The sequence below is a fragment of the Apteryx mantelli genome, chromosome 1, assembly GCF_036417845.1.
Source record: "Apteryx mantelli isolate bAptMan1 chromosome 1, bAptMan1.hap1, whole genome shotgun sequence".
NCBI lineage: Eukaryota > Metazoa > Chordata > Aves > Apterygiformes > Apterygidae > Apteryx > Apteryx mantelli.
In genome coordinates, this window is record NC_089978.1 from 200,412,564 (window position 1) to 200,439,439 (window position 26,876).

At 38.3% G+C, this 26,876-nt stretch overlaps 1 protein-coding gene across 1 annotated transcript in view; it reads left to right on the plus strand.

The window, feature by feature from the left end:
* Positions 1-26,496, plus strand: part of IL17REL (interleukin 17 receptor E like) — a 50,120-nt gene extending 23,624 nt beyond the window's left edge. The window contains exons 3-17 of the mRNA XM_067289974.1: positions 2,574-2,723; positions 3,510-3,619; positions 5,059-5,173; positions 8,511-8,555; positions 9,395-9,534; positions 9,700-9,771; positions 12,035-12,089; positions 15,381-15,544; positions 17,962-18,009; positions 18,664-18,721; positions 19,074-19,219; positions 21,813-21,872; positions 22,896-22,953; positions 25,335-25,389; positions 26,469-26,496. Coding sequence (XP_067146075.1) covers positions 2,574-2,723; positions 3,510-3,619; positions 5,059-5,173; positions 8,511-8,555; positions 9,395-9,534; positions 9,700-9,771; positions 12,035-12,089; positions 15,381-15,544; positions 17,962-18,009; positions 18,664-18,721; positions 19,074-19,219; positions 21,813-21,872; positions 22,896-22,953; positions 25,335-25,389; positions 26,469-26,496 — 1,304 coding nt within the window. The remainder of the gene's footprint in view (positions 1-2,573; positions 2,724-3,509; positions 3,620-5,058; positions 5,174-8,510; positions 8,556-9,394; positions 9,535-9,699; positions 9,772-12,034; positions 12,090-15,380; positions 15,545-17,961; positions 18,010-18,663; positions 18,722-19,073; positions 19,220-21,812; positions 21,873-22,895; positions 22,954-25,334; positions 25,390-26,468) is intronic.
* The last annotated feature ends 380 nt before the right edge of the window (positions 26,497-26,876 follow it).

The following is a 26,876-nucleotide window of genomic DNA, read 5'->3' on the forward strand; positions in this document are numbered from 1 at the left end:
TGTACCTTAGGCAGTAATAACAAGGACCAAATATGTTGAGACAAATAACATTGTCAAATTCACCCAAACAGAATACTTTGTGAAGAACTGTAACATTTAACATTGCATATCCATTGTCTTCCCTAAATCATCTATGCACAGACATGGAAATAGGCAAAATTAGGCTTGGATCAAGAAATTTATACCAACAACAAAAGAATTAAGGAGAAGCAATTGCTCCTGGTACTATTCATTTTCATAGACAAACAACATAGTCTGGTCATTTACAGCAGGTGTGAACAACTCCATGTCATATGATGCAGTCAAGAAAATAGTATTTTTTGAGCAAAGAGCTGAAGCTAAAACTGATCATCACTTGGCATGTTACTAGTAATAATTATTAGGTAGTTCTGCAATAAAATAATCTCCTAATTAACTGTGGGTGGATTGGTTGGGTGTTGTAGAATAACTCTCCATCCTGAGATACCTTCAGGATTATTGCACCACCCACTCTTGGAAGATAGACTATACATGTTCACATTTGCCTGCTGTGCACAGTACTTAAGACTACCTCATCTCTGTGGAAACATATTTACAAATTCTTCAAAAGTCATGGTACTCTAGTGCTCTTAAAGCCTAATTTGTATATTTTTGAATTATCTGTTTTTTCTTTTGTTGTTTTGTACAAATTATATTCTCTCATTACCAATATTACCTTGGAAAATTAAGAGCTGACTCTGCTCTGATTTGAGGTAAAGTATTCTGATTTTTGCAATCTTCTACAATTATTTCATATCAGCATATCCTATTGTCTGCAAAAGATTTTTGATAGCATAAAGCTAAGATAACAGAGTGGAGATTCAGATCTGAAGCATTTGTCTTATATGACTTTTGATATGTATCATGCAGGATATATACCTCCTGATACCAGGTGTGAGGGCAACTTAAGGCCTGACAAATTCAAGCCAGGGTACCACATTTATGTTCACCTATTTTCATAAGGTGACGCGAACTATCATGTATCAGCACCTGATGCCCGACAGTGGGCTTCTGCTCCCACTGGAAGCTGTCAAAGTGAGGACTGATCTCATACTATAGAAAGAGCTCCTGTACAGGTCCATGCACCTTCAGCCTGTGAATTTAGGGCACTTTTCTTCATGGTTGGAGAGGTAAGTAAGGATATACCTCTGCCATTCCTCTTCCATCTCCTACCTCTCCTCTATGAGAACTGTGGATGTGTTGTCCATGAGAGTCAATGGACATCCATGCTTGGCAATAATTCTTGGCCGTACATTGAGGGATTCTCTCTTTCCTGCTGATCTGAGGTGGCAGCATTATCCTGTATTTTATGGCAAGCACAGTGCAGCATCATGACATTGCTGTTTTCATCAGCATATGCTCTTCACCATGATAGCTGAGCACCTCCTAGGAGTATGTAAAGCAGTATGACTAATAAAAGTCAAATTTCTTTTTTTTGTTCTCTCAGCCTCTCTCCAAGGGGAGGAGAAAGTACAATGAAATATTTTGTTTTACTTGGGTGTTTTTTAACTTTCATGCTGCTAAGTCCTGAAGCTAGGTAGGTGTTTCAAGGAAATTGCCATGCTTTCATTGCAGCTAAAATGAGGTTTGCTCCATTGTATGTTGTAAAACCAAGGTACAAAACCCAATTGCCTGGCTATTTATTCTGACAGTCTCTCTAACTCTAATGTTTCATTCAGGACTACAAAAAATATATTTGAGGTATAATGCCTAAGGAATGCATTAGAGGTTAAATCCGCTCCACCAACATAAATTCAGCACTGAATAACTGATTTCTGTGCAGGGGAGTCTGGGAAGTAGAAAGAGATGAAGTATGGCTAACTGATGAGATTTGGGGCCATAAGACTGTTTCTTCTTTTATATTATCCTGTAGAAGGCTGCTGTGCAAACCTATGTCCTGAGACTTTAGTCATGTCTAAATTGTCATTGGAAAATAAAATGTGTTCTGTGCCTACCGTTTACAGCTTGGAGAAGGCGTGGATAATGTTTAATCTGTTCTCATCATTCTGGTCTAAAGGAGAAGGAAATCCCATAGGTGTGAGGGATTTTTCCAGGACTAGGAAGGCAATGGTGCCCCCTTGTGTGAAAATGATATTTTAACTGCAGCTGAGACCATCAGGCAATCTTTTCTAAAATTAAAATACTACCTATAAGAGTGCTCAAAACATACAGGTTTTGAAAAAAGCTTAAATACGCTACTAGTCCAGCCATGATCTGGCAGATCTAATTATGTAAAAGCACTGTTAGTCTAGCTGTGTTCTGGTAGTCATAATTATTCGAAGTGACTCCTTCCCTAAACCAGGAAATTTTCAAACCATGTCTATAAGGTAATGCAGTCACTCACTGCATTGCTAATGGAGCCAACCAAGTGTTTGCTCTGGTCATGTGAAAGTCTTAGGTAAAGTACTGGCTCTGCTCAAGTCAATACTGACTTTCCTACTGACTTCAGTAGAGTTGAGGCTTCACCTTTGGGGCTTCTGGCAGTATTAGTGCACTCCTTCAAAAACACTGTGTGCAAAGTGAGATTTCTCTATCTGTGTATTTTGCATTTGCAGGTGGTATTTTTAACAGCTTCTGCCATGATGCTCCTGCATCTTTATCTTCTGTGGTGATGAAAAGCATGAAGATCTCAACAGTGATGAAATGTGTCCAAGGAACCCAGTGCTCTCTTCATTTAAGTGTTAAAGGAACACTGAGTCTGGATGGTAGGAAGCAGATTTGCTACTGAATCATTTTTGTTCACTTTTTGTTTGTAGCTGTTCGGCCAAATTTTGTTCCACGTTGCAATGTTTGTGTCCAAGTGGTTTTCATGTGATTATATCAGTAAGATTTCTTATGGAACTGTTTAACTAAAATCCATGATAAAGCCCTGGTCTTACTCAAAGGAATGAGAACTGACATAATGAATTCAGTACAACAGAATTTTTACTGCCAATATGCTAAACCTAAATTTTCCTCTACCAGTTACCCAAGCACCCTGTTGCCTTTTTCTTTCTTGCTCTCTGTCTCACACACACACACAAATTTCATGTGCCTTGGTAACTCAAATTGATATAAGTGACTTTCCCAAGAGAAGGAGAAACGGTCTTTGTGTCTGAAGTTATAATTCTGCATCAAAATAAAATGAAAACACTAAAACTCTTTTGGCATAGCCTATTTTTAATAACACCCTGCCATTCATGTTGTTAGTGTGTTACCATTTAGGTATTTCCTGGTGTGCTTCACTCTGAGTTAATGGGTTTAATCATTTGCATAAGTTTGCATAGTTAAAGCTTTAATTTAGAGCAAACTGTATTAAATCCTTCCCACCCCCATGTGTGTATATATGTAATGTCCTGTTCCTTTTTTTTTTTTTTTGAAGAGATAAAATACATGTGCCTTTCACTTCGAAGGAAAACTTAGGATATGGTACATTTTGTTTTAATTTAGTTTTTGTTTTTGTTAAAGATGCTCAAATTAAACTTTTAAAATCTATTCTAAACTCATTTCAGAAAATATTCGTGGGCTGGAAATATGTTCTTTTTCGCTGGACACACAGCAATCTCAGTGCACAAATGTGAGGTTTGCTAGGAAAAAAAGCAAGATGCTTAATGGAAAGAAGGTAGATTCCTTTTTTGGTTGTTTATCATTTAAATGTTTATGAGTCTTTGGAGAAAAAAATATATTTTGCATCTCTTTTTCTTTATTCTCTTGTTGACTTTTTGGAAAACTGCAATGAAATGTGTGCTTCAGCAGTGTCAAATGAAAGCCGATGATAACAAAATGACCTTTTATAACCCGTAACCTTGCTTCTCTACCATTTTCATACTTCTTCCACTTATCTTTTTGCAAGAGGAGCTGCTTCTGCAAAGCCTAATTTTCAAATCAAACTTGTTAGCTTTCTTTTTCTGCCCACCAAATTGTGGGGAAGATTTTGTGCCTCCAGTTGCTAGGGAGAGCAATGTCACAAGAACCTTTAAGTGCATATGTATGACACAAAAATATTTGGGTGCCTAATCTGCTCCAATCATGTCAATAGAATTTATGCATCTGGAAGACAGCTAAGTGCCTAAATACTTGTGCATATCTGTCCTAGGCTCATGGTAATAATTACAACGGCAGAGTACAATTTTGTGCTAAACTGAGCTTAGAAGTATTATTACAATTTGCAACCGGAAAAAAAAGAGCCATTCTTGACCCACTGTTTAAAAAGAGATGATAGTTTGTTTTCAGTTATTGATGGATAACTGTTATAAATCCCATACAAAATGGGTTACTTCTTTTGCTTTATAAATGTTATATTGATTGAATGTGCAAAACTGCAATTTCAATTTACACTGTGTATTGCTCAATAATTGAATATCCCTATGTGCAATGCAGAGCTGGCAATGAACAATTGGTAACTTTAAGAATAAGGTAAGTTTTATAGGCATGATTTAAAAAACATATTTTCTAGATTTTCTTAGTTTTAGTTCAGTGAGTAGAATGGTGACATAAGATGTCTTTTACTCTCTAAATGTCTTGTACCAGATAGGAGTATATCCAGTGTGAAAAGTTACAAGGAATGTAATAATTGTATCAGCGAGGGAATGACCGGCTATAATTGGACCTCAACTTTTGCCTCCTAAATTACCTTCTCTCTCTCAAATTGTAACTAGAATGAATAAATTTGCCAAAATGTTTAAACAGACATTTCTTCCTCTTCTGCAAGTGTTTGTGCTTGTAAAATGCCTATAAACTGGGACTTTTTTTAGTATGAAAGACCATTTCTTTTTGAAGCTCAGTGAGCATCAGATACCTGTATCTCTGTGGTTTTAGGATTATTTGGTAGCTTGTAGATATTTGGGCTTCTGGGAGTGAAGAAGATAGCAACCTCCTGGATTTGAAGTAATGACACTCTTTGAAATCCTTTCATTAAATGGTATCTGCTTCTTTTACATTCTTAATGCTGCAATAAGTCCATTTGAATAATGACTATTGCTTGCTTAACTCTGATAACCAGTAGTCTTCTTGTATTCTAGAAGTCACTCACAAACTTCATTTTATATATGTTTTGAACAGGTACAGGTACAATTCAACTGCTTTGAAGTCAATGTAGCACAGCACATCTATGTGACCATGAAAACAGTACCAAATTACTGTGAAGTAAAGCTGAGTCAGGAATACTATGTTGAAGGTAGGAAAATATCTTTAAAGTGATGTTTCAAAGAAAAAAAAAAAAAGAAACACAAAGCCAAATCTCCTCTGGGATACGTTGATCTAAACGACACTAGATCATGCAAGCCTGCACCAATGTCTACCAGCTGAAAATCTATTTTATTCTACATTTTGATGATTTATTTTGTGCATACAAATGCCTCACTTGCTTTAAAAAAACAGAGACTGTGGTCAACCTATACTATGTGTTTGTCCTAATTTGCCTTCCAGTGACTGGCACGTGCTCTGGCTCTGCCTGCAGTTCAGTCCTGTGCGCTCTCACAGAATCACAGAATGGTGGAGGTTGGAAGGGACCTCTGGAGATCATCTAGTCCAACCCCCCTGCTCAAGCAGGGTCACCTAGAGCACGTTGTACAGGATCGCGTCCAGGCAGGTTTTGAATATCTCCAGAGAAGGAGACTCCACAACCTCTCTGGGCAACCTGTTCCAGTGCTCTGTCACCCTCACAGTGAAGAAGTTTTTCCTCATGTTCAGATGGAACTGCCTGTGTTTCAGTTTGTGCCCGTTGCCTCGCGTCCTGTCGCTCGGCACCACTGAAAAGAGTCTGGTCCCATCCTCTCGACACCCTCCCTTCAGATACTTGTACACGTTGATAGGATCTCCTCTCAGCCTTCTCTTCTCCAGGCTAAACAGGCCCAGCTCTCTCAGCCTTTCCTCATAAGAGAGATGCTCCACTCCCCTAATCATCTTTGTAGCCCTTCGCTGGACTTGCTCCAGTAGTGCCACATCCCTCTTGTACTGGGGAGCCCAGAACTGGACGCAGTACTCCAGATGTGGCCTCCCCAGGGCTGAGGAGAGGGGGAGAATAACCTCCCTCGACCTGCTGGCAACACTCTTCCTGATGCACCCCAGGATACCATTGGCCTTCTTGGCCACAAGGGCACATTGCTGCCTCATGCTTAACTTGGTGTCCACCAGCACTCCCAGGTCCTTCTCCGCAGAGCTGCTTTCCAGCAGGTCAGCCCCCAACCTGTACTGGTGCCTGGGGTTATTCCTCCCCAGGTGCAGGACCCTGCACTTGCCTTTGTTGAACTTCAGGAGGTTCCTCTCCGCCAACCTCTCCAGCCTGTCCAGGTCTCTCTGAGTGCCAGCACACCCCTCTGGTGTATCAGCCACTGCTCCCAGTTTTGTACCGTAGGCAAACTTGCTGAGGGTGCACTCTGTCCCTTCATGTAGGTCACTGATGAAGAAGCTGAACAAGACTGCACCCAGTACTGACCCCTGGGGGACACCGCTAGCTACAGGCCTCCAACTAGACTCTGCACCGCTGACCACAACTCTCTGAGCTCTGCCATTCAGCCAGTTCTCAATCCACCTCACTGTCCACTCATCTAACCCACACTTCCTGAGCTTGTCTATGAGGATGTTATGGGAGACAGTGTCAAAAGCCTTGCTGAAGTCAAGGTAGACAACATCCACTGCTCTCCCCTCATCTACCCAGGCAGTCATTCCATCACAGAAGGCTATCAGATTGGTTAGGCATGATTTCCCCTTGGTGAAGCCATGCTGACTACTCCTGATCACCTTCTTGTCCTCCACATGCTTGGAGATGGCCTCCAGGATGAGCTGCTCCATCACCTTTCCAGGGATGCAGGTGAGGCTGACTGGCCTGTAGTTCCCTGGGTCCTCCTTCTTGCCCTTTTTGAAAACTGGGGTGACATTGGCTTTCTTCCAGTCCTCAGGCACCTCTCCTGTCCTCCATGACCTTTCAAAGATGATGGAGAGTGGCTTAGCAATGACATCCGCCAGCTCCCTCAGCACTCGTGGGTGCATCCCATCGGGGCCCATGGATTTGTGGGTGTCAAGTTTGCTTAAATGATCTCTAACCCACTCCTCCTCCACCAAGGGAAAGTCTTCCTTCCTCCAGACTTTCTCTCTTGCCTCCAGGGTCTGGGGTTCCTGAGGGCTGGCCTGACCAGTAAAGACTGAAGCAAAGGCGGCATTCAGTAACTCTGCCTTCTCTGCATCCTTCGTCACCAGGGCACCCACCCCATTCAGCAAAGGGCCCACAAAGGCTCTCTGTGCATAAGATGGAGCCTCTGCTGTCTTTTGGTAGCTAGGCCCCAGATGGCTTCGGAAATGACTGAAGTGCTACATCCCTTTGAGGAAAGCTTAATAAGAAAGTATAAAGAAATTTCTCTTTAGCTTGCTGTTCTATCACCTGTTTCAATGTAACTGGATAAGATAGCATTGTTCCACATTGTTAAAGTGCCTACTCTATGTATATAAAAATAGATTCAGCACTGTTGTGCTACCAAGATACGGTGTGGCTGCTGCAAGCAAGTCGTGGTGCAAAAAATGAAATGGGACCCCTTGTTCAGTCCAGTGCTTGTGCTTGTCCTGCCTTCCCATGGGCACAGCCTGCGAGTGGGCTGCCCTTGCCCACAGCACTTGGTGCAGTATCATCCCTTACACACACTATCAGATGTGTTATGGCTGTTACACACCTTCATATAAGTAAAGCCTCTTTGTATTTAAAAAAACCCTTTTGTATTCATGATAAATCGGCTGCCTCATTATTGAGGGAAAAATGTACTTTGTGAATACAGAGGGGAAAAATAAGGTTTTATAAAACCCAATTTTAAGCCACTTTACATGGAAGAGTGAACAAAGGAAAACAAAGGAAAATATTGTCCTGGGGAAAAGAATGGTGTGGGGAAAAGAAAACAAAATACTAAATACTGAGTTAAGCAAAGAGAGATGAAAACAGTAGGAAGTGGTCTATCAGCTATTTAGTGTTCTTCTCAAATCAAGCTTTAAGTTTTTGAGATACAAACATATTAGTTTTGGAGGTGTCAGCTGCCCTCTAATTCTGGCAAGCTGTCTGGGAAATACTGGGGTATTTTTTAGTAAGCCTACAGTGGAATCAGAATAGCAAAAATTCACAATCGTTTATATCAGTTGAATGACCCTGGTAAACTACTGGAGTGGCTTTCAAGGAAACAATAAATTAAATTATTATTATTATAACTGAAATTATTTTTGGGTCCTGGGTAAAGAAGTGTAGAGTTATAGCCTAGATTTTTGAATTATTTAAACTGCTGATGAGGTTTTACAGTAAAAACACTAAACTGGTGAGAGAGGATCCTTAATGCAAGTTATGACATAATCAGTGTGTATGGAAAGGGTACAGATTCTTTTCACTGTTTATGTAGAAGTGGATGTAAATCTGCCTTTAAAAAGGGGTGTATGGGACAGGTTTCCTGTTCAGAAGCTCTTGGATAGTTTGGAGGTCTTAGTTACAAAGCTATATAAATAAAGCAGCACTGAAGAAAATTCTGGTTTCTATTTTGCAGATTGCAGAAACAATGATGTGGGAAAATATATTCCAGGCTGTTTGGGTGAGCTGATCTTCTATGTACATTAAAGCTGTGAAATATTTCTGGTGGCCTATACAATGATATGTTTTCATAGCTGGATAAGCAGAAAAAACTGATGATATACAACTACTGTTACTTGTAATTATCAGATAGCTGTAGGTTATGTCCTGGAAAATTTAAGTGTTTCTTTATACTAACTTGGAAACGTTAGATAGCAGATAAAGATATTGACACCCTATTTAATATTTAAACTTTTAAAAACAGGTTTCTGTTCTCTTCATGCACTTTGGATTACTTGTTACAGATTTTGTCTATAGACAGACCTCACATTTATATTGAAATTATTTTGCTGAATGACTGTCCCGAGTTTGCAATACCTGTGAATAAAAATAAAATATTAAACAACCTCAAATATTGTATTTGTCTAACATAGCTGCATATATTTTCTATGTAATAAAATTGCAACCTGAGGATAATCAGCTTGTGTATGTAGTAGTATCAGGATTAATGCTTCAAATATCTATACATGAATTACTTAAGATTTCAAATATTGAGGCTGAGTTACAATCAGTAGGTGTCTTGGCACCTCAGTATTGACAGTGCTAATTTAAAAATGAGTAACATCATTGATATTTATTCTCATGAAAATCATTATATATCATAAAATAAGATTATGTTCAGGAAGATCTAGATATTAAAAAGGATTAATTCAAACATCCTAGATAAGAATCTATAGATGTTGAATTTCATCTCCATCAAGTTATGAAATACATTCTGAACACTAAATAAGAAATAATAAAGTAAGAAATATATAAAGTAATAAAGAAATGTAATAATTTCATGTTTTTTTCTTTTCTCAGGTGGAAAGTTAGATTATAATGTAGACCGGGCAAGGAAAGTCATATCAGTGAATGTATCCAACTTTCTTCGAGATCAAGACTATTATGTTCGCTTATGTCACAAATGGTTTAGCTGTGAAGATGTAGGGTCATTTGCTGTGGTGAGTTAAAGCTGAAAGTATTGCTTTGTTGAACTGAGTGGGGGGACTTGTAAGTAGAAATGCTCACTGAGATCATATTTATAGGAACAGGCCTTCTATATCTTTATTTACCTTTATTAAAAGTTATTTACTGTCCTGGACTCATGATTATCTTTTTCATTTCAGATAAAAGGAAAGGAATCTTTAAAATCAGTTTCTCTGAGATATTCTCAGCTACTCCCTTGTCTTTGTATTGAGGTAATGCAGTCTGGGTTTGACATATATTGTGTTTCCAATTAAGAAATTTTATCTGGGATTTGTGTCCTAAGCAAGGAAGAAAAATCTATAGAGAAAGGCTCTGGACCTAAGTTTCTGACCAAGGCTTTCCTGACCTTATGATTATGCAAATTGAGATTTTTTTTAGGAAAGACAGATTAAAACATGGAGATAAAAGGAAAATGGAATACAATTAACATTAATTTACCAAAAGTATTGTGTAAGGCTAATTTGACTAATATATATAAGCAAGGAAGAGCCAGCAGATTTAGTCAGACTGAATTTCATCAGAGGATTTGATATAGTATCTCATGGGAAAATAGCAGATGAATTAAGGAAACTGGGGGTTAGAACAAGATCTGTAGGGTAGATAAATATCTAGCTGGATATTCAACAGCTCCTGTTGAATAGGGCAGTGTTGATAGAAAAGTTATTTAAGGACCAAACTTAAAACAGTTCTTTTATAATGTTTTCATCAGTGGCATTCCCACAAGAAGTGGGAGTGTGTTAACGAATTTTGCTGATAATACAGTTGAGAAGTGTAACCAAAATGGAAGAGAATTAGGATAATTGGAAGAGACTAGAGGTCTTTGTAGGTGAAATAACTAAAGGAGGAGGAAGTGTAACGGTATCAAGTGCAAGTTCATGCACTTGCACTAATAAAAAGAATTCTTGCTGTAAAATGTGAGTCCTCATTTAAAATGACAGTGCGCAAAAAAGATCTGGGTGTAAGAGTTTGTTTATTAATATTAAACAAACATGATGTAAATGTGAAAAACTAGGTGAGATGATTCCCATGCTAATAGGAAAGTACGAGCAAGACCTTCTATGGGATACTGTAGAAAATTTCTGTATCCATATTTAAGAAAGATTAATTCAAATGGAAGAGGTACATAAAAAATCTAGAATGTTTGAAGAATAGAGAGACTGTCTTAAAAAGCAGATTAAAAACACTTGTTTTCATTAGCCTGGTAAAACACATGCAAAGAGAAAATACGACTGTTGTCTAAATACACATCAGAAGGGCCACTTATAGGGAGAAAGAACAGCTTTTTTTAAGCTAAATGCCCATCTTGCCACAAGAATGAAGGGGAATAAACTTCATTCCATGAATATATTCAGGATAACTACAGTAATTTTTCTGATAACCTGAGAAGTGAGATTTTGGAATATCTTTCAGAAAAAGGAATAAAAACTGATCAAACCAATTTAAAAAGAGCTTGATAAGATGTAAAGATATTATGTGACCTAGTTTCTCATGGAATTTTGCAGTGGGATTCAGCTTGTGGATTAAGATTCTTAAATGTAGATGTCCAGCTGTAGATATCTATATTTGAATTAGATGTTCCAAGCTCTTATGGTCAGTGGACAGCTAGTTAATACAATGGAACCTATAAAGCTGTTCAGCTAACCAAATGGAGATGCCTGTTTTGGGATGAGCTGAGTAGCACTGTAGACTCCACTGGCTGCGCTAAGTAGATTTTACGACTAGGGCACCTTAGTCACATTCAGATGTGTACATTATAGACAAGTAAAATGAGGTATCTTAGAGCTGAACCAGGAGCTCTCTTGCAAACATAGGGGTTTTGTTTTACTCCATTCTGAAAGGTAGGAGGTCACTAAAATAATATTATTGCACCCAACATATATACAATGAATTCCATAACATGATTAGTGCTGGGCAAATAAATGGAAATTATGGTGTTTAACAACTGTGAGTAATAGAAACATTTGCATGTGCATCTAAATAATTAGGGCATAGTGACTAAGACAAGCACAGATATTTGCAGGACTGGGTTTAAGTGTTAGTCACTAGATTTTAAAGATACATCTTTTACCATAAGAAAGGCTAGGAGATCTGATAGTATTAAATAGGTGGTATGTATTGCATCGTCCTTGGATGACTTCTGATACCCCTAGAAAATAATGAGTGTAAAAAAAATGAACAAAAATATTAAACTGACAGACTTTCTAAATGAAATTATGCAGAATATATGACTCAGAAATATTAGGAACATAGTGCTGAAAGGATCACCTGGTCCTTCAACTCCACTTCCCCCAAATGAAGAACAATGCTGTAAATGTCTAGTGCAAAACATCCTCTTAAAAATGCTTCCCAAAGCTTTATAATAAGCACAGCATCTATACATTTGGTGAGAAGGTTGTTTTGTCACATTCTGTCTTGAAATGTTAAAGACTGGTGTATCTGAGAATCTCTAGCTAATGATGACTTTTTGGGTTGTAGGGTTGGTTGGCAATTCCAGATGCAAGGAGAACACAACTTTGCCCCTTTGAAAATGGCAAGTATTGTGTGATTACTCTCTGAGTAGTTTCTAGCAGTTCCAGTAGTATGTTGCAATTTGAAATGCATCTAAGGTGAAAATCATATATTGCAAAACTTTAAGGAAATTGTCAAATTGTTTTGTTATACTGTGGATAGATGAAATAACTTTCTTCAGATCAAATTGTTCACAAAGTTTATGACAATATGAACACTAAGTAACTTTCTTGTAATTTCCCACATTTTCTTAAATCACACACTAACTGGCCGGAAGGAAGAAAAGCCACTGAGGTCAGCTTTAGAATGATGATGTAAGAGGAGGGCTTTAAGGAGAGATTTGAAGGAGGTACCTGACACCAGCCTGAAGAAGGGAACTGGGAGCTGAGAACGAACACAGTTAACTGCATACAAGAGTGATAAGAGGAAAGAGCAGAGTATGAGGTGTCTCCTTGAATTTCTTCACTCAAAAATCTCAAAGGTCTTGGGCTTGTGCTGATACAGAAGAGGGGGCTGCTTTTTAAATTTCTCCTTCAGCATTACTCACAATAGGATAGTAGATAATCAGGCAATGCAAATCAGTGTGTCTCCTAATTCATTACAGTAGCTATCTCAACATTAAGGGCAAGAATAAGATATAAGTGAAGGTCAATAAACAGGAAACCAGCAATAAATGCAAAATTATTTTCAAACAGTTACTTGGAGTGCAGACCCCTTACTTAATGGGAAGTTATTCACATGAAGTTTTCCAGCAAAGTCAGATTTCGGTCAGAGGTGACAGCTGAAAATGAAATTCTCACATTATATAGTTCTTTACTGAAAGGTTTACCAAATGATAGAAAAAAAAGTGCAACCTGAAAAAGTGTTTTATTTTGTTTAGCCCAACATAAGTACAACAATCTTTTCGTCCCAGATTGTGCCAAGAAGCCCATTAAGGGATTTTAGCATTTGATTTTTAAAGAACCATAAGAGCAGTTATAAACACCAACCCATAACAGTTTATCCAAATTCCATTAAACTGCATAGATATTCACTGTAACTCTTTCACATTCTTGCAGAACCAATATGTTTCTGTCAAAATTGAAGCAGTCTCCTCTCTAATTAGCCCAGCCTTCATTTCTGATTTTTTTTATTGTGGCAGAATGCAGTGTTTGTGACGCTATCTTCCCTTTGCAGCAGTGGAGTGCAGTTTGACTAAATAAAAAGGAAAAAGGATACTATTTATACAACAGAGAGCATTTATAGGAACACTCAAGCTATGCCTGTAGCTATGTCTACATCCTGCTGCCAGATCTAGCTTCAAGGTCATATTCAAAGTAAAGCCTGTTAGCCATCTACAGTATGAACTCCTAATTTCTGTCCTTAGTAGCAGTTGAGCCTGAGGCTAGTTCTCAGGGGCACAGGTTGTTTTCTTCCAAATTTTCTCCCATCTCTTCCTCTTTCTTTCCTGTGCTTGGAAGGCACCTTGTTATGCTTCTCCAGCGCAGGAGGTTGGACTTGTGAACACCACAATTCCTTCTTTCTGCTTTCTGGTTCTTTTCCTCCTTGCCCTACCTCAGTCATTCTCGCTGTTGCCCTTGAATGAGGACTAGCTCAGAAGGCCTTTAGGCTGCCTTCACACCCTCGTGCAACCTGAGACACATCTTAGCTCTGGATCAGAGAGGTGAGAAGCCCAGTGGTGATAGCTGAAGCATAGATTACAAAGCATTAGGTAGTCAGAGGAAGGGCAGCCTATGTGCTTTGGCACATCCAGGCTTTCAGAGCTTTGATTTGGTCCATTTAGGAAGTTTCAATGGGCAAAAACAATTGGACCCTTTGCTTACAGCTCTGATGAGGAAGTGAATATAAGAAATACCGGTTTAAAACTACACTTCTCATTTACTCAACTATCCTCCTTCCAGTGATCTCAAGGAATTTTTCAGTCTCTAGCACCCAGCTATTTAGACTATAAAGCACTGTGGAGTTCCAACTTTCAAGCCAAATTGTTTTATTTTTAAACTCTTTCTTTTTCCAAACTGACAGCTCTGTGCACTGGAATATCTAAAGCAGACTGGTTCTTTCTGGTGCATTTATCACTGATGTAATAAATTTGGGATGATAGTTAGTTCTGTAGCAGGAATTAATTAACAGTTGTGTATCAGAAAGAAGTTCCTCTATGTAATAACTCTTTTGTGTTAATTTAAGTAAGAAAAGAAAAAAAGGAAAGAAGGGCATTTACTGGTTACTAAACAATGCAATTTAATGAGACTGAGGATGAATGAGGAACATGAAGTAGTAGAAAAAAGTAAAAACATACTTTAAATGAGCATCTTTATTATGAAATAGATAAATGGGTGCCACAAAGGAATAAAACAGAAGCAAAGTCATTTAATAAGTCAGTGAGCAGGCCTGGAGAAGGCCTAGAGACAGCCCATCTTAATTGTGGTGCTATGCTCTATTAGGATTATACTTATATCTACATTATTACAGACTCTTGCAACATTAAAAATGTAGCCGTGAAAACTCTATTAGAACTGCTGGGAGCCAGGACTTTTTCAGTCAGAATAAATCTTCTCTAAACATTAACTGTATAGCACCTATCCATTTGTTACAAACAGTAGTCGTAAAAAAAGAATCAAAATTTCTACTTCATAGAAAGTTTCAGTATTTTGATATATATTCATTGGGACAGAAAGTTAAGACAGCACAAGGTTTTGCAGAATTAAGGGGTCTGGAAGATTCCTAATAGAAAATATCAAAAGGTTTTGTTTCAGAACATTTCCAAAGGAAACTATAAAAATTGGAATTGTTATGCTTGATGGGAGTTGAATTTTGCTGCTTTGTGTTTCCACTCTTTGATGTAGACTGCGCTCCTTCACTTTGCTACATTTTCGAGAGTCACAGGTATTATTTGTTCACTCATTTTGAACATCCAAATGGCCAAATTTTCAAGTTTTTCTCTCACAAGTATTTGCAGGATGTGAAGGTCCTCGGTTAGGAGTCCACCTGTGCTGCACTCCCTCTGTAGTTGATGGGCAGAGAATACACTTTCAGGAGCCTGTGCAGCCCACTTCAGACTTGAGGTGCCATTCCCTGGTGATGCCTGTTTGGCATCATAGTACTGTTAAGTACTTCAGCTAAATGCCAACACTTTGGTAGGATGAACCCAGGTTTTACACTGTTAGAACATGTGTGCAGTTCTGATTGGTGGAAATGACAAGGAAATGGAAAAGCAATGTTTTTGGTTTTAAGCACATATATAGGTACCGAATTTATGAATGATTTTGATTCATTTTTAGATATCTTGAATAATGTTTCCACTCTTTGTGCACAGATACGAAGGCGTTATGGGATAATATTGTTTATAATCCAGTCACACAAACCCTAGCTTGGGAGCCAGCCTGTCCTGTGTTTGTCACGGTCAACCTGTGCAGGTTAATGAAGTCTAACGACCACTGTGAAGATATACAAAACACTTCCAAAAATTCTCCTGAGAAAGTAAGAGCCATGCAGATTTTTTCAAACTGTGAGATTGAAAGCCGTGCTAGAAAGCCGTGACTAAATCCAACGCATAATGTGAACAGCTAGACTTTGGACTAAGGGCAGTTGCAAATTCCTCTCTTCTCTGATACTTAAAACTATTCATAATCACAGTCTGTTCTTGTACAGTAACCACATGCTTTATTCAGAGAGCTCAGAATTGGCTAACTCACTATTAGGGAACAAAAAGTGGAGTGATTGTGAAGCTAGTAATATTTACAAAATTCTTTGGCGTAAATATGGTCTGCTCTTCATTTATAGTAAAGGCATGATTCATCTGCCCTGACTTTACTGTCTAAAAGATAGGTGTCCAAGTCTCAGCTATTCACCCCAGATTCCCTTTAAAGTAAATAAATGAAGCAGACATATTCAGAGGACAACTCTTCTCATCTGAAGATAGGCATATAAGACAGGTCAGAGGGATGTCTGAAAGTACCTGTTTCTCTTCACTGGCTGTGACAGGAGTCTACTGTGATTAGGTCAGATTTATATAGTTAACATTTAGGCATTTAAAACATAAGTGAGATGAATCTAAATCTCTTTATGTCTTACGAGAGGTGTAGTTGTACCTCGATAGGCATGATTATTTTTTACTCTCTTAAGATCTTTTCAAAGTGCCTTCTTGAACCTGGTCCAACATCTTGAAATTGTGGCTGTCGAAATACTGAGTGCCTCAGCTCTTCCTGCACTTATGTTCTAAAACTGAAAAGGATTATATGTAGCACAAACTGCTTCATACTTCAATCTAAAGTCTCATGATATTGAATGCACTGGATTTATGAGGTTTGTTAGAATTCCCGCTTTCATCTTGAAAAGTAAGTTTCAGGCCTTCCTGGTTGTGCAGAGAAGCTAGTAAACTTGAGGTAAAAACTCAAAAGGCAAATAAAACCAAATACAAATTCTTAATTTTTGAAACTTTGAGTCTTATTCTGATGAGATGATTTGTGGGGGTTGACTCAAGACTTTTGAATGTTTGGTCTTATAAACACTGAAGAAGAAACACTGAAAAGATTAGGAACTTCTGGCCAAATGTTTAGTGCTTACTCAGATTCACCATTTTCTGCCCAACTTTCAACAAAGCTTTGATCTTGCAAAACCAAATATATTTAATTTGACATATGTGAGTGCTCCCTGTGGAGTTCACCATCTGCTGACAACAAGCAAAACTCATTGTTTTCAGGAAAATAAAAAAAGAAAGAAGCCTAAAATGAGGTTGGCCTGGTATTGGTCATGTCTATGACCCATAACACAATCCGATACTGGTTTAGTACCAGACAATGAGTGTTTTCCTGTATTTACCCATTGCTTTTAATGGCTGAATATTAATACTCATGGACTGGATGAATTTTCCCTTTTTTCTAATTCTTCCTAAAAGATTTGATGCTGAATTTAGTCCATTTTTTGCACGCGACTGTAATAATGAAGAACATCTCCATAGTGTGCTGGAGATCACTGAAGAGATTCCTCAGTTAGTGTCAACGTCCCCCACTAAATCCACATGGTGCTGCACACTCTAATAATATACACATGTACTGACTCAGGCCCAAAAGCTACAAAACTCTGCTCTGTAATTTGTGTGTCTTTCTCTGTCCATGGCAATGCTGTTTCCGTATCTGAGCTGACTCTTATGGAACTTTTCCTGTGACTCTCTTGTTGCTCCCATAGACAAGCCAAAGGACATCCTTTAGGCTGTTCTCAAAAAGTTACAGGAAAGAGGTGTTACTTTGGTCCTGATGCTGTGCTGTGTGTAGGGCCCATTGCCCTCAGTCACTTGAGCGACAGTCACTTAAGTAAGATCACTTGTATGGGTAGTAATTGTTTATATTAGACAAGGCTTTTTATGTTGAAGCCCTTGGCGGTTTAAGTGGTTGTGATTCATGAAAGAAACATTTTATAAGTCAGTTAAGTGATTGTCAAATATTCAGTCTATGTTTAAGTTTTTTTCTTGAATAGGGATACTGAAAATTGAGAATTTCCTAAATTGAAGATGAAAGCCTCAATTCAACAGCACTTTTGAGAATATGTTTAACTGTTCTGCTGAGTTGGTGATGTGTGGTAAATAAGGCTCTGGAACAAGAAGACTCTGTAATCAGAATTATGTAAACAAGTCACCACAGAATCAATTGATTTAGCTATACTAGGTCAGAATGACTGTCAAAAATGCTACTTGTTACAGATAGAAGCAAGTGATTTATTCAGTAACCCAAGGCAGTGTGACACCTATTGTTACTGTTTTATGTGATTAACTCTTTGAGATATTTATATAGTAAAAAAAGCAGTTTCTTTCTCAGTAATCAAATCCAGAAAATTCTAGATAATGAATTTTGTGAAACTAGCTAATGCAACTAGCTAATGCTGAGTCTTCTCTTTTCAAGCAGGTTAAATATTCTCGTGTGGACACTCACCCAAGGCTTTGCATGAAGGTAAAGTGATTGTCTTGTAAATGACTTATTTATTGCCTTTCTTTCTGTTAGCTATGAAAGAAGGAATTGCTAATATTCTTTAGCATGAATGTTTTCTTTTATATCTCTGATGAATAGGAAGTAAGGATGAAGGAAGTGTGAAAGAGTAAATTAAAAGGAGGTTCTTTGGAAGTGCAAGAGAAATGATAGATGTGACACAAATCAGATTGTGCCGCCATTTTTTTCTGCTTAAGAAAAGCAGAGAAAATGTTTTAGGTCACACACTGCAAACTCTAGAGCACATATTAAATTTAATGTGTAAAGTTTTCCAAATTAAATATTTGATAAAAGAAATGAATGATTGATGTGCTACATTTATTGGAGTACCTTGTATTGTTCTAGTTCACAAAAAATGCCACATAAAGTTAATCTAGGCATATTATTGGTTTCTTTTAGATTACTGTTAAGTCAATGGAACTGCATGTGCATCAATGTCTGAAGAACTGGGGTTTAGCCCAGCCCAGTTTAAATCAAGGGTTAGAAGATACCACAGAGCATGAACACTGTGGATTTACCTTCTTCCCTGCTGGAATGCAGTGATCATCTCTAGTTGAACCTGTAGCCACAGATTCAGACTGAAAAAACAGTATTCCTAACAGATTTCTCTGCTTTCAGTTTACAACCAAGCAAGACTCTTGGGTTAAATGTCCATTCGCTCATGGAGAATTCCCAGGTAAGTAATAGTTTTATTACATAATATTAAATTGTGAAAGATACTTAAATCAATCACTAGACATGAGTCTTCTCCATTAAACAAGCTTTGTCCTTGGCCAAATGTTCAAATCATTGTAGCTTGTAAATTATAGCAAAGGGATTTGACAGTTCATTACTTCTATGTATAAGGTCCCCAGCAGATCAAGTGCTTATCAGTATAAAAAGTAATCTGTTGGAATCAAGATAGTTACTTGCATGTTATTTGATGGTATTCAACTAATTAAAACGGCTTTTATTTTAAATACAGCAATTTTAAATATAATATATGGTCCTTGTACTTCTAAAAGTAAGTCTTTTTCCCTGAATATCAGCTTGGAAAATGAGAACTGCTGCAGTGGCAGAACAGATACAAGTTCTCTTCACCTCTCAAACCAAGGCGCAATTCTTAGTGCTTGTGTGTAACAGGACGCAGCTGGCCTCATGTGAATCTGTTGGGATGTACCATTCAGTCTCTGTGGTTTGTATATATTACTTCTTAGACATTGTAAACCTTTTTAACTTGTTTAACTGTATTCATTATTATTCCATTTATCGCTCTGCAGCCTGAATGCATTAATAAACTCATGCATGTATGTATTGGAACAATTACTGGAACATATTTAAAGCATGTAGTTCTAATTCTGATCTCACACTGAAGAAAGATATAAATAAGGATGTTGAAGTCAAATGAATCACATCAAAGTGACTATTAAGTGGAACACTAATATTCTTTTAACATCATTTTTGTGGTGTAGTATATGTATTATGTACATAGGAAAAGTTACTGTTAGCATTTCACATATGGGTCACTGATGCAGCAGACCTGGCAAATCTCACATCATGAAATGTAAGACTTAAGGCATAATTCCACAGTGATCTCAAGCCACTCTAAATCCCATGGCTGCCAAAACTAACTCAGCACACAAAAAGGTAAGTTTTCAGCCAAATTAGCTTTTTGATCCAGCTGTGTGACTATACAACTGCTTCTTCCAGCAAAAGTGGGGGGAGAGAGGAAAAAGACTGTGGGAGTATTGCTGTTTCAGGCAGCAGCTACTCATGAAATGGGAGCCTCATTCCTCTCTTGCAACTAAGCCTGTATCTCATACATTTTCAGTGCAGCTCTGTGGCTTGCCCTTGCCCTTCAACCCTGCATGCCAGAGTTACCTTGTTGGCCTGACCTGTGATCTACTGAGAGGTACATCTGGAAAGTGGGGTCAAAGAGCAGAAGAGTGGCCATAGCATTATTCTTCAAGTAGGAGAATATTAGAAATATTAGAATAGGTCCTAGGAGCTACTAGGACTGTCACGCTGATAGGAATCCTTCCAGTTCAGCAGCTAGCTCCTCAGTAGCCTTATGATCACTCCCAAATGTGTGCTCCTGTCCTGTACTCCATCTACCACGTGTATGAGATGCCACACAATGAATATGGAGAAGTTGAGAAATCTCTATGTTGTGATTTCTATGGTTATTTCTGCCTGTGTTCATTTACTTCGCTGTGCTTTAGGGGGCTCAGGGAAGACAGGAGCATGCTGTACCTCTTCTACCTGTACTCTTTTCGGGATATATTCCAGCTGTACTTCTTACTTTGCCACTGTGTGCAGGTATGAGCTGCAACTGTGTGATGTTTTTCCAGTACCTCTGATGCTTTCAGTGGGCAGAGTGCATATACCAGGGGGTAGCTGGCAAGCAGACAGCCATAAATCAGCACTTCTTAAACTTCAAGGGGTTAGCACTGAAAGCTGAATTTATCTTCTAATGAATCCATTTAGGTTTTTATTACATCTCTGGCTCTGAGCTTAACAGAGAAGCTGTTAAAACAGGATTTCCCAACTTCGAGCTTACTTCGTTGCACATGCTCAAGTGAAACATGCTAACTAGTCCTGCAGGAGATCCCAGAGCTGCACAATCACTGAGAAAGAAGGCCTGGGAAAAAAACAGCTCTCTTAATCAACACAGATCACAAAGGGCACTGGTGGGACTAGTAAGAGTCTGTCCTAATGGGGCAGGATGTCTGGGGAAATGCTGTATTACTGGCAGAGGTGGAGATCTGTATGGTAGAAGAGTTGTCAAACACTGTGTTCAGTGAACACTTACCACTGGCACTTCCCTTCATCTGGCTTTTTTCCGAATAAGATCTGTGCAATTTAGACCTCCTGGTTTTAGAGGTTCCCTGTGTGAATTGATAGGTAAGAAGGGTAAGGGGAGAGCACTGAGAAATCACATCTAGGTATTGTACTGGGCGTTTCATGAAGGGCATTGATGCATTTAGAAATGCTCATTTTCTTCCCATTGGTACAAAACTGTTATATCCTCTGCTGCTGTGACACAATGGGAGCCCGCCTAAATTACATACAGTTCCTGTCCAACACCATGAGCAATATCCACAAAGTTTTCATTATGACTTAACTCTGTGTTCCCAGAAACAGGCGTTCTTTCTCTGGCTAGTGATCCCTATTCAATACTGTTGGAATGAGACCACATTAGCCTAATTTACCCCAAATTTCGTTAGGAGTTTTGCCGCATTAAGGAGAGTAGTGTTAGGGTGTGTAGTTATTAGTGGAGTAACTAACATATTCTTTTGAGGACAAACCATAAACAATCACATTTTAAGTGTCAGAACAGTCATTTAGGACAAGTCTAGCCTAAGGCTGAACTTGTTCTCAGTGTACAATGTGATGGGAAATCCACAAGAACTGCAAAGAAATGGTCTTTCCTTCAAATTCATGTACACTAGAGAAAAGAAGTGAAGATGCTCAGTGGCTAACATGGTGTCAGCAGCCATGGGGGTGGCGTCCTCCCTTATGATACTTCATAAAATGCAGGAACATCAGCCCTCTACCTGTGCTTCCCAAACTGTGCTTGGCAAAACTACATCAGCTGCATATGGTCATTGAGAGTCAGGGATACCTCTGAAAATAAATAACCTTCCATAATAAATACACTGTATTAAATTTCTGAGGCTGTGGAACATGTAGCATTATTGGCAAATGAACTAAAGAGCTGGAGAGACAATACATTTTCTCTGTCCCAGGGTATGGAAAATAATAGTTTTCCACTTTGTTTTCATTAGGGAGATTCTGTATCAATCACTATGTCACGGGAAATGTGTGGGTCAACAATTTGCATTCAGGTATGTGTCTTGATTTTTGCCAGGTGCACTGTACAAAATAAACAAGTCATCAAAAAAGAAAAGAAAGAAAACCAGCAGGCACTCTTGCGGCTTCCTTCTCCTAGCCAAATCTGATTACTCTGTAAACGAAGTTGGCAAAGAGCATTATTTATAGCCTGATGTGCTGCCACCACCTCTCGTTGAGATGATATTAATTAACACAGAAGTTGCTTTCCTGATCTTGCTGCTTTGTTGGTAGCAGATAAAGGGATAGCAACAGGAAATTGTTAATCCTGTCTTTATATGTTCCTTTGTAATAAAAAGTTAGTCAGAAGATCCAAGTGAATAGTAGATTAATGTTCAAAAATGACATTAACTGAAAAAAGTTAGGCATATAGTAAGCAGCACAGTAAGTACATAGTATGCTAGAATTAGCACTCCTGAAAGCAGAGCTGAGCAAAACATTTCTGACTTTTTTGCACACTGTTTGTGTAACTGAACTTTATTAGACAATGTTAATAGAAAATGAACATGAAGCTGATATGTTTGATCCCACTCTGGAGTTCAGTGGTCTTGGCAGATCATGGGACACCAGACTGACAGCTAGAGCTGCCGGGCCCCAGCAGCTGCCCGGAAAGGCCCTTGTCAGCTTCACCTTCTGCTCCCTGGAAGAAAGGCACAAGATGAAAGTGAGCCTGACAAGAGCCTTCTGGGCAGTGGGAGGGATTTTTCTTTCCCCAGTGAGAAAACAGATTTGGTAGCAAAATTGATATTTTCCTGACTAAATAGTCTATTGTGTAAATAAGATATTATCTGACGGAATACAGTTCTGAACAAAAAATTTCTGATTAACTTTACCTTTTATAAACCTAAAAGTGATTAGACTTGCTAAATGTACACTAGTCCACTAGTGCATTTATTTAAAAACAGATTAAAAATGCAGTCAGCTGAGTAAACAAATAAAGCAGTGCTCATTTTGTCAAGACAAATGTTCAGTACTAGTGTGCTGAAAGGGGAATAAGACTTAATTCTTTCTTTTACAAGGGCTGGAGGACAGATGTAGATTATTCAGTTCCACTACAGATCTGTGATATCCACTGTGGTAAGTACTAATGATAACAAAAGAAAAATTAGATCTGGATTGTATAGAAGAGAGCATCTCAGGTGGAATGTGTTTTTACTGGTAGACTGACATGGGATTCATCTGACCAAATATAGATGCCCATATGGGAGCTTGATATGCTCAGCTTCCTTTATAGACAATGGACTCATATACCTAAACTAGCTTTTAATTAGCTATTGCAAGGGCAACTTCTGTGGCTGTCTGTTTTCTCTGCTTCCTGGGTGAATTTTTCAGCCTGTGCCAAGTTGGGTGCACCACACCTATATTTAGCTTGCAGTGAGTACATGAGGTAACTAGTTAAAAACAGTCCCTGGCAAGCAGGTGCACACTGCTGTCATTGCACTGATTGCAGCACAGCCCTACTGTTAATTTGCCACCTCTGCAAATGGGACAGTAGTAATTCCCTCTATTACAGAAGTACTGTGAGGATAATTTGTATTACGATTTGAAATACACTCAGAGTAAACTGAGGCTTGGGGACTTAAGGTGAAGCGCACAGCAGGGTGGATTCATTAGCTTAAAACTAAGAAGTCTAAAGGCAGTAAAGCTGAGGGAAGACTCAGTCTGAGCATTGCCAACCCCCCCCCCCCCAACTCAACCCCCCCCAAACAATCTGCCTTCCCTCAGTTCATTGTAAACATGGCAATTCCTATCACAGATTTTCTCAGTATTTTAAAAATACCTCATGGTTAGCTATAGCTCAAGCTTTGAAAGCCCAGTACTAAAAAAGAGGGGGCCTGAATTTCAGAGCAAGTTCTCCGGACAAGCATCTGCCTAATGGTAGTTCAGGTTTCCTATCTATTTAAAAACTCCTAACAACCCACTTAAGGTGAATCAGTTAAATACTCTGAGTGTTGTGATTCATGTAGTCTGGATGCATCTTCCTTATTCATATTTTCCATTCAGCAAATATGAAGGATATGACAAAAGTGTATAAAATAATGAAGTGTTCTAGAGATGGCAGTTTGGGAATTCCCCTCTGCCTAACAGTAGGAGTGAATGGGTCTGTACACTAAATGAAAATTAGGAACACTCAAACCTGAGTAAAGAACTTTTTGTGCACAGTATTTGATTAAAATGTGGATTTTGTCACAGGTTTTTGTTCTGGTGAAGAACTTATGGAGATTCAGGAAAAAGAAAAAAGAGAAACTGTGCATATCAAGAGCATCAGAATTGTAATATGTGATCACTATGTTTGTTATATGGAGCATTTTAACCTCATGCTTTATGGCTTCTGCCAGACTGTATGTTTTTTGTATAATGAAATCCACATGTAGTGAGTGGCTGATTCCACCTCTGCCTGTTGGTCAGGAGGGGGTTTTTGAAACTTCCCTCTGTAGCTGCTGGTACTGATCAGTGTCAAAGATAAAGCACTGGATTAGTGGGTCTGGGTCATTGCTGTAATTCCTGTTCTTAATGACTCATTAGGGGCCAGCAACTGCTTGTTTGATGATGTGTAAGATTTTGAATGTAACAGTAATAGCATTACTACTAAGGAGTTTCTTATTCTCAAATTCTCATTTTCTTTAACAAAGATGTTTTTTCAAGCATTAACTTTTCAGAGTCAAGAGATGATGAAAGTTATTTAAAGGCCATATCACTTAGAGTGATAATTCTTATACTGGGATGCTATTATGATTGTCCTTGAACATAAAATGTTAACAAGTACAATCAACGTAGGGTGAAGGGAATGTTAAATGTACGACTCATCCATGATTTTTGACAAATTGGATTACACAAAATGTCAAAGTGAATGACTACTAATCCTATAATGGCACAGTGAAAATATTTATTGTATATGTCTTTGTGAAATGGAAGTTTATGTTGTTAAATATTCCTGTTATTAAAAATATCATGCAGCATCAGTTTGCCCAAAACAGCGGTGGTATTATTAACATGTATTTTACTCCTCAAAAACAGGATTCCAGTGATGACAGTATCTTTTATAAAAAACAGTGTAGCTAACCATCATGAAGCCTATTCTCTTTCCAAATGGAAGAGAAGTTTTCTAGCATGTATAACGTATTATACTGTAATTTACTGTATTTTTCTATCAGTAGCTGTGCTTTGGAATTAGAATGACTTAACCTTATTTGCTCTAGAGAAGATGGAAATAAAATCCTTTTTTTGTGTTTTATGTAGAGGCAAAACTTTGTGTTCTTTTTAAATTTTATTTTTCCTTGGCCAGTTTTCTAGATTCTGCTTAACGTACACAAACATTTTGAGGCATTATTTCAATTTTTAAAAAAAGAAATGTATCTATTCTGAATGAACCAATATCCGGAATCAGTTAATATGAAAATAAATATATGAACCATAATGAAAAAAATGGCAACCTACATTTGAACTTGTTTCTTCAGGTTTTCACAGACAGACATACAGTGATGGAAGCCCAGCAAAGGCCATAACACACAGGTATCTAGCCACTTTCTTCAGTATAGTTAAAAAATTTTCAAGAGTTGATAGAGTTGTTAACCCTGAAAATATTTCATTACCCTCTCTAAAGATGGGCAATGTCTGAGTGAACTTAGCACTTGCCAGCAAGAATATCAGGTTCCTGTCTCTCCTCATTCCTTGTCCCCCTTGAAACCACCTCTTGCTTCTGTGCTCCTCCTTTCTCCATATTGTATGGCAATGCAGTCTGGCGTCAGAGGTAGTAGGATCTCCTTGCTGCAGAAGAGAGAGGACAGAGGAAGACAAATAACCAAAGGAAGTGAGAAGGTAATGAAACAACCTTCAAGAACCAGGGAACAATCTCAGATTTGCTGAGCATGATATTCATATTATTAGCACCTGCCTCGTGCTTCCTCCCTGGCATTTTCAGGAGGATCATAGTCCCCTCTGTGCTCTCACTCACTGGAGAAGTCTCCTCAGCTGTTTCAGTGCTTCCTTCCATTCTCATAGCCCTCTGCAAAACAGCAATACTTAGACTGTAAACAAACGAGGTGGGCCAAAATAATTAATGCAACCAACAGATATATGATTTGGTGGGACCCTGTGCTCTTCGAAGAGCTCTTCCTTTAAGGGCACCCCATCAGAGGCAACCTAGAGCAGTGGTTATTTTACAGCATACGGCCTGATGTTTCATGTCCATCTCATGCTATGTGACACTAGTGAAGAAGATGTTGTACCTGAAATCTGCTCCAGAGGGAACAGAGATACTCTGAGAAGCCCTTGTACAAAGATGGGGAAAAAAATGCAGCCTTGAAGAAATCGTGATTTCCCACCTTTGGTTGGGAAGGTTGAGAAGGTGCTTCCATCTTTGATTTGAGGCAGTCTTTTCCTCTTTTCCTTGTCAGAAGATACCATTCAGGATGAAGTATGTTGTTTTTGTTCATTTGTTCATGTCAGTATTGCTTGGACTGCAATAGTCAAGTCCTAAAGCTGTAGATAAATGGTTAGATTTATTATTAATCCCAACCATATATGAATACAATGAATTCTTTTCCACTTGAGAAAAAAAAACAATCTTTAATTTTCTGTTTTTCCCATAGAATGAAGAGTGTGCATTCCTTGCATTGAAGATGGATACAGATGAATTTACTTACACATTTTCAAGATCCTTAGTATCTCCTCAACATCAAGTTGTCTTTTGGTGTGACTTGCAAACCCTCTGTAAGTGGTTTTCTCTCATGTTAATAGTTTCTGCTAATTACTGTGGGATTATTCTCTTGAGTGAAAAATTTAGCAAGTTAAGCCTATTTTAACATCTTCAACAGAAGCTGGATTATGATTCCTCATTTCCCAGTATTTCAAAAAGAAAAAATGTCTTAGATCATGTAGTTAGAGAATCAGGTTCACGTTTTCCTTCTAAATTAATGTTTTATATGTAATGTGCTATAAATGGGCACTTTCATAGTACCTTGTGTATCTACAAAATGACTATTTCAGATTTTCTTATT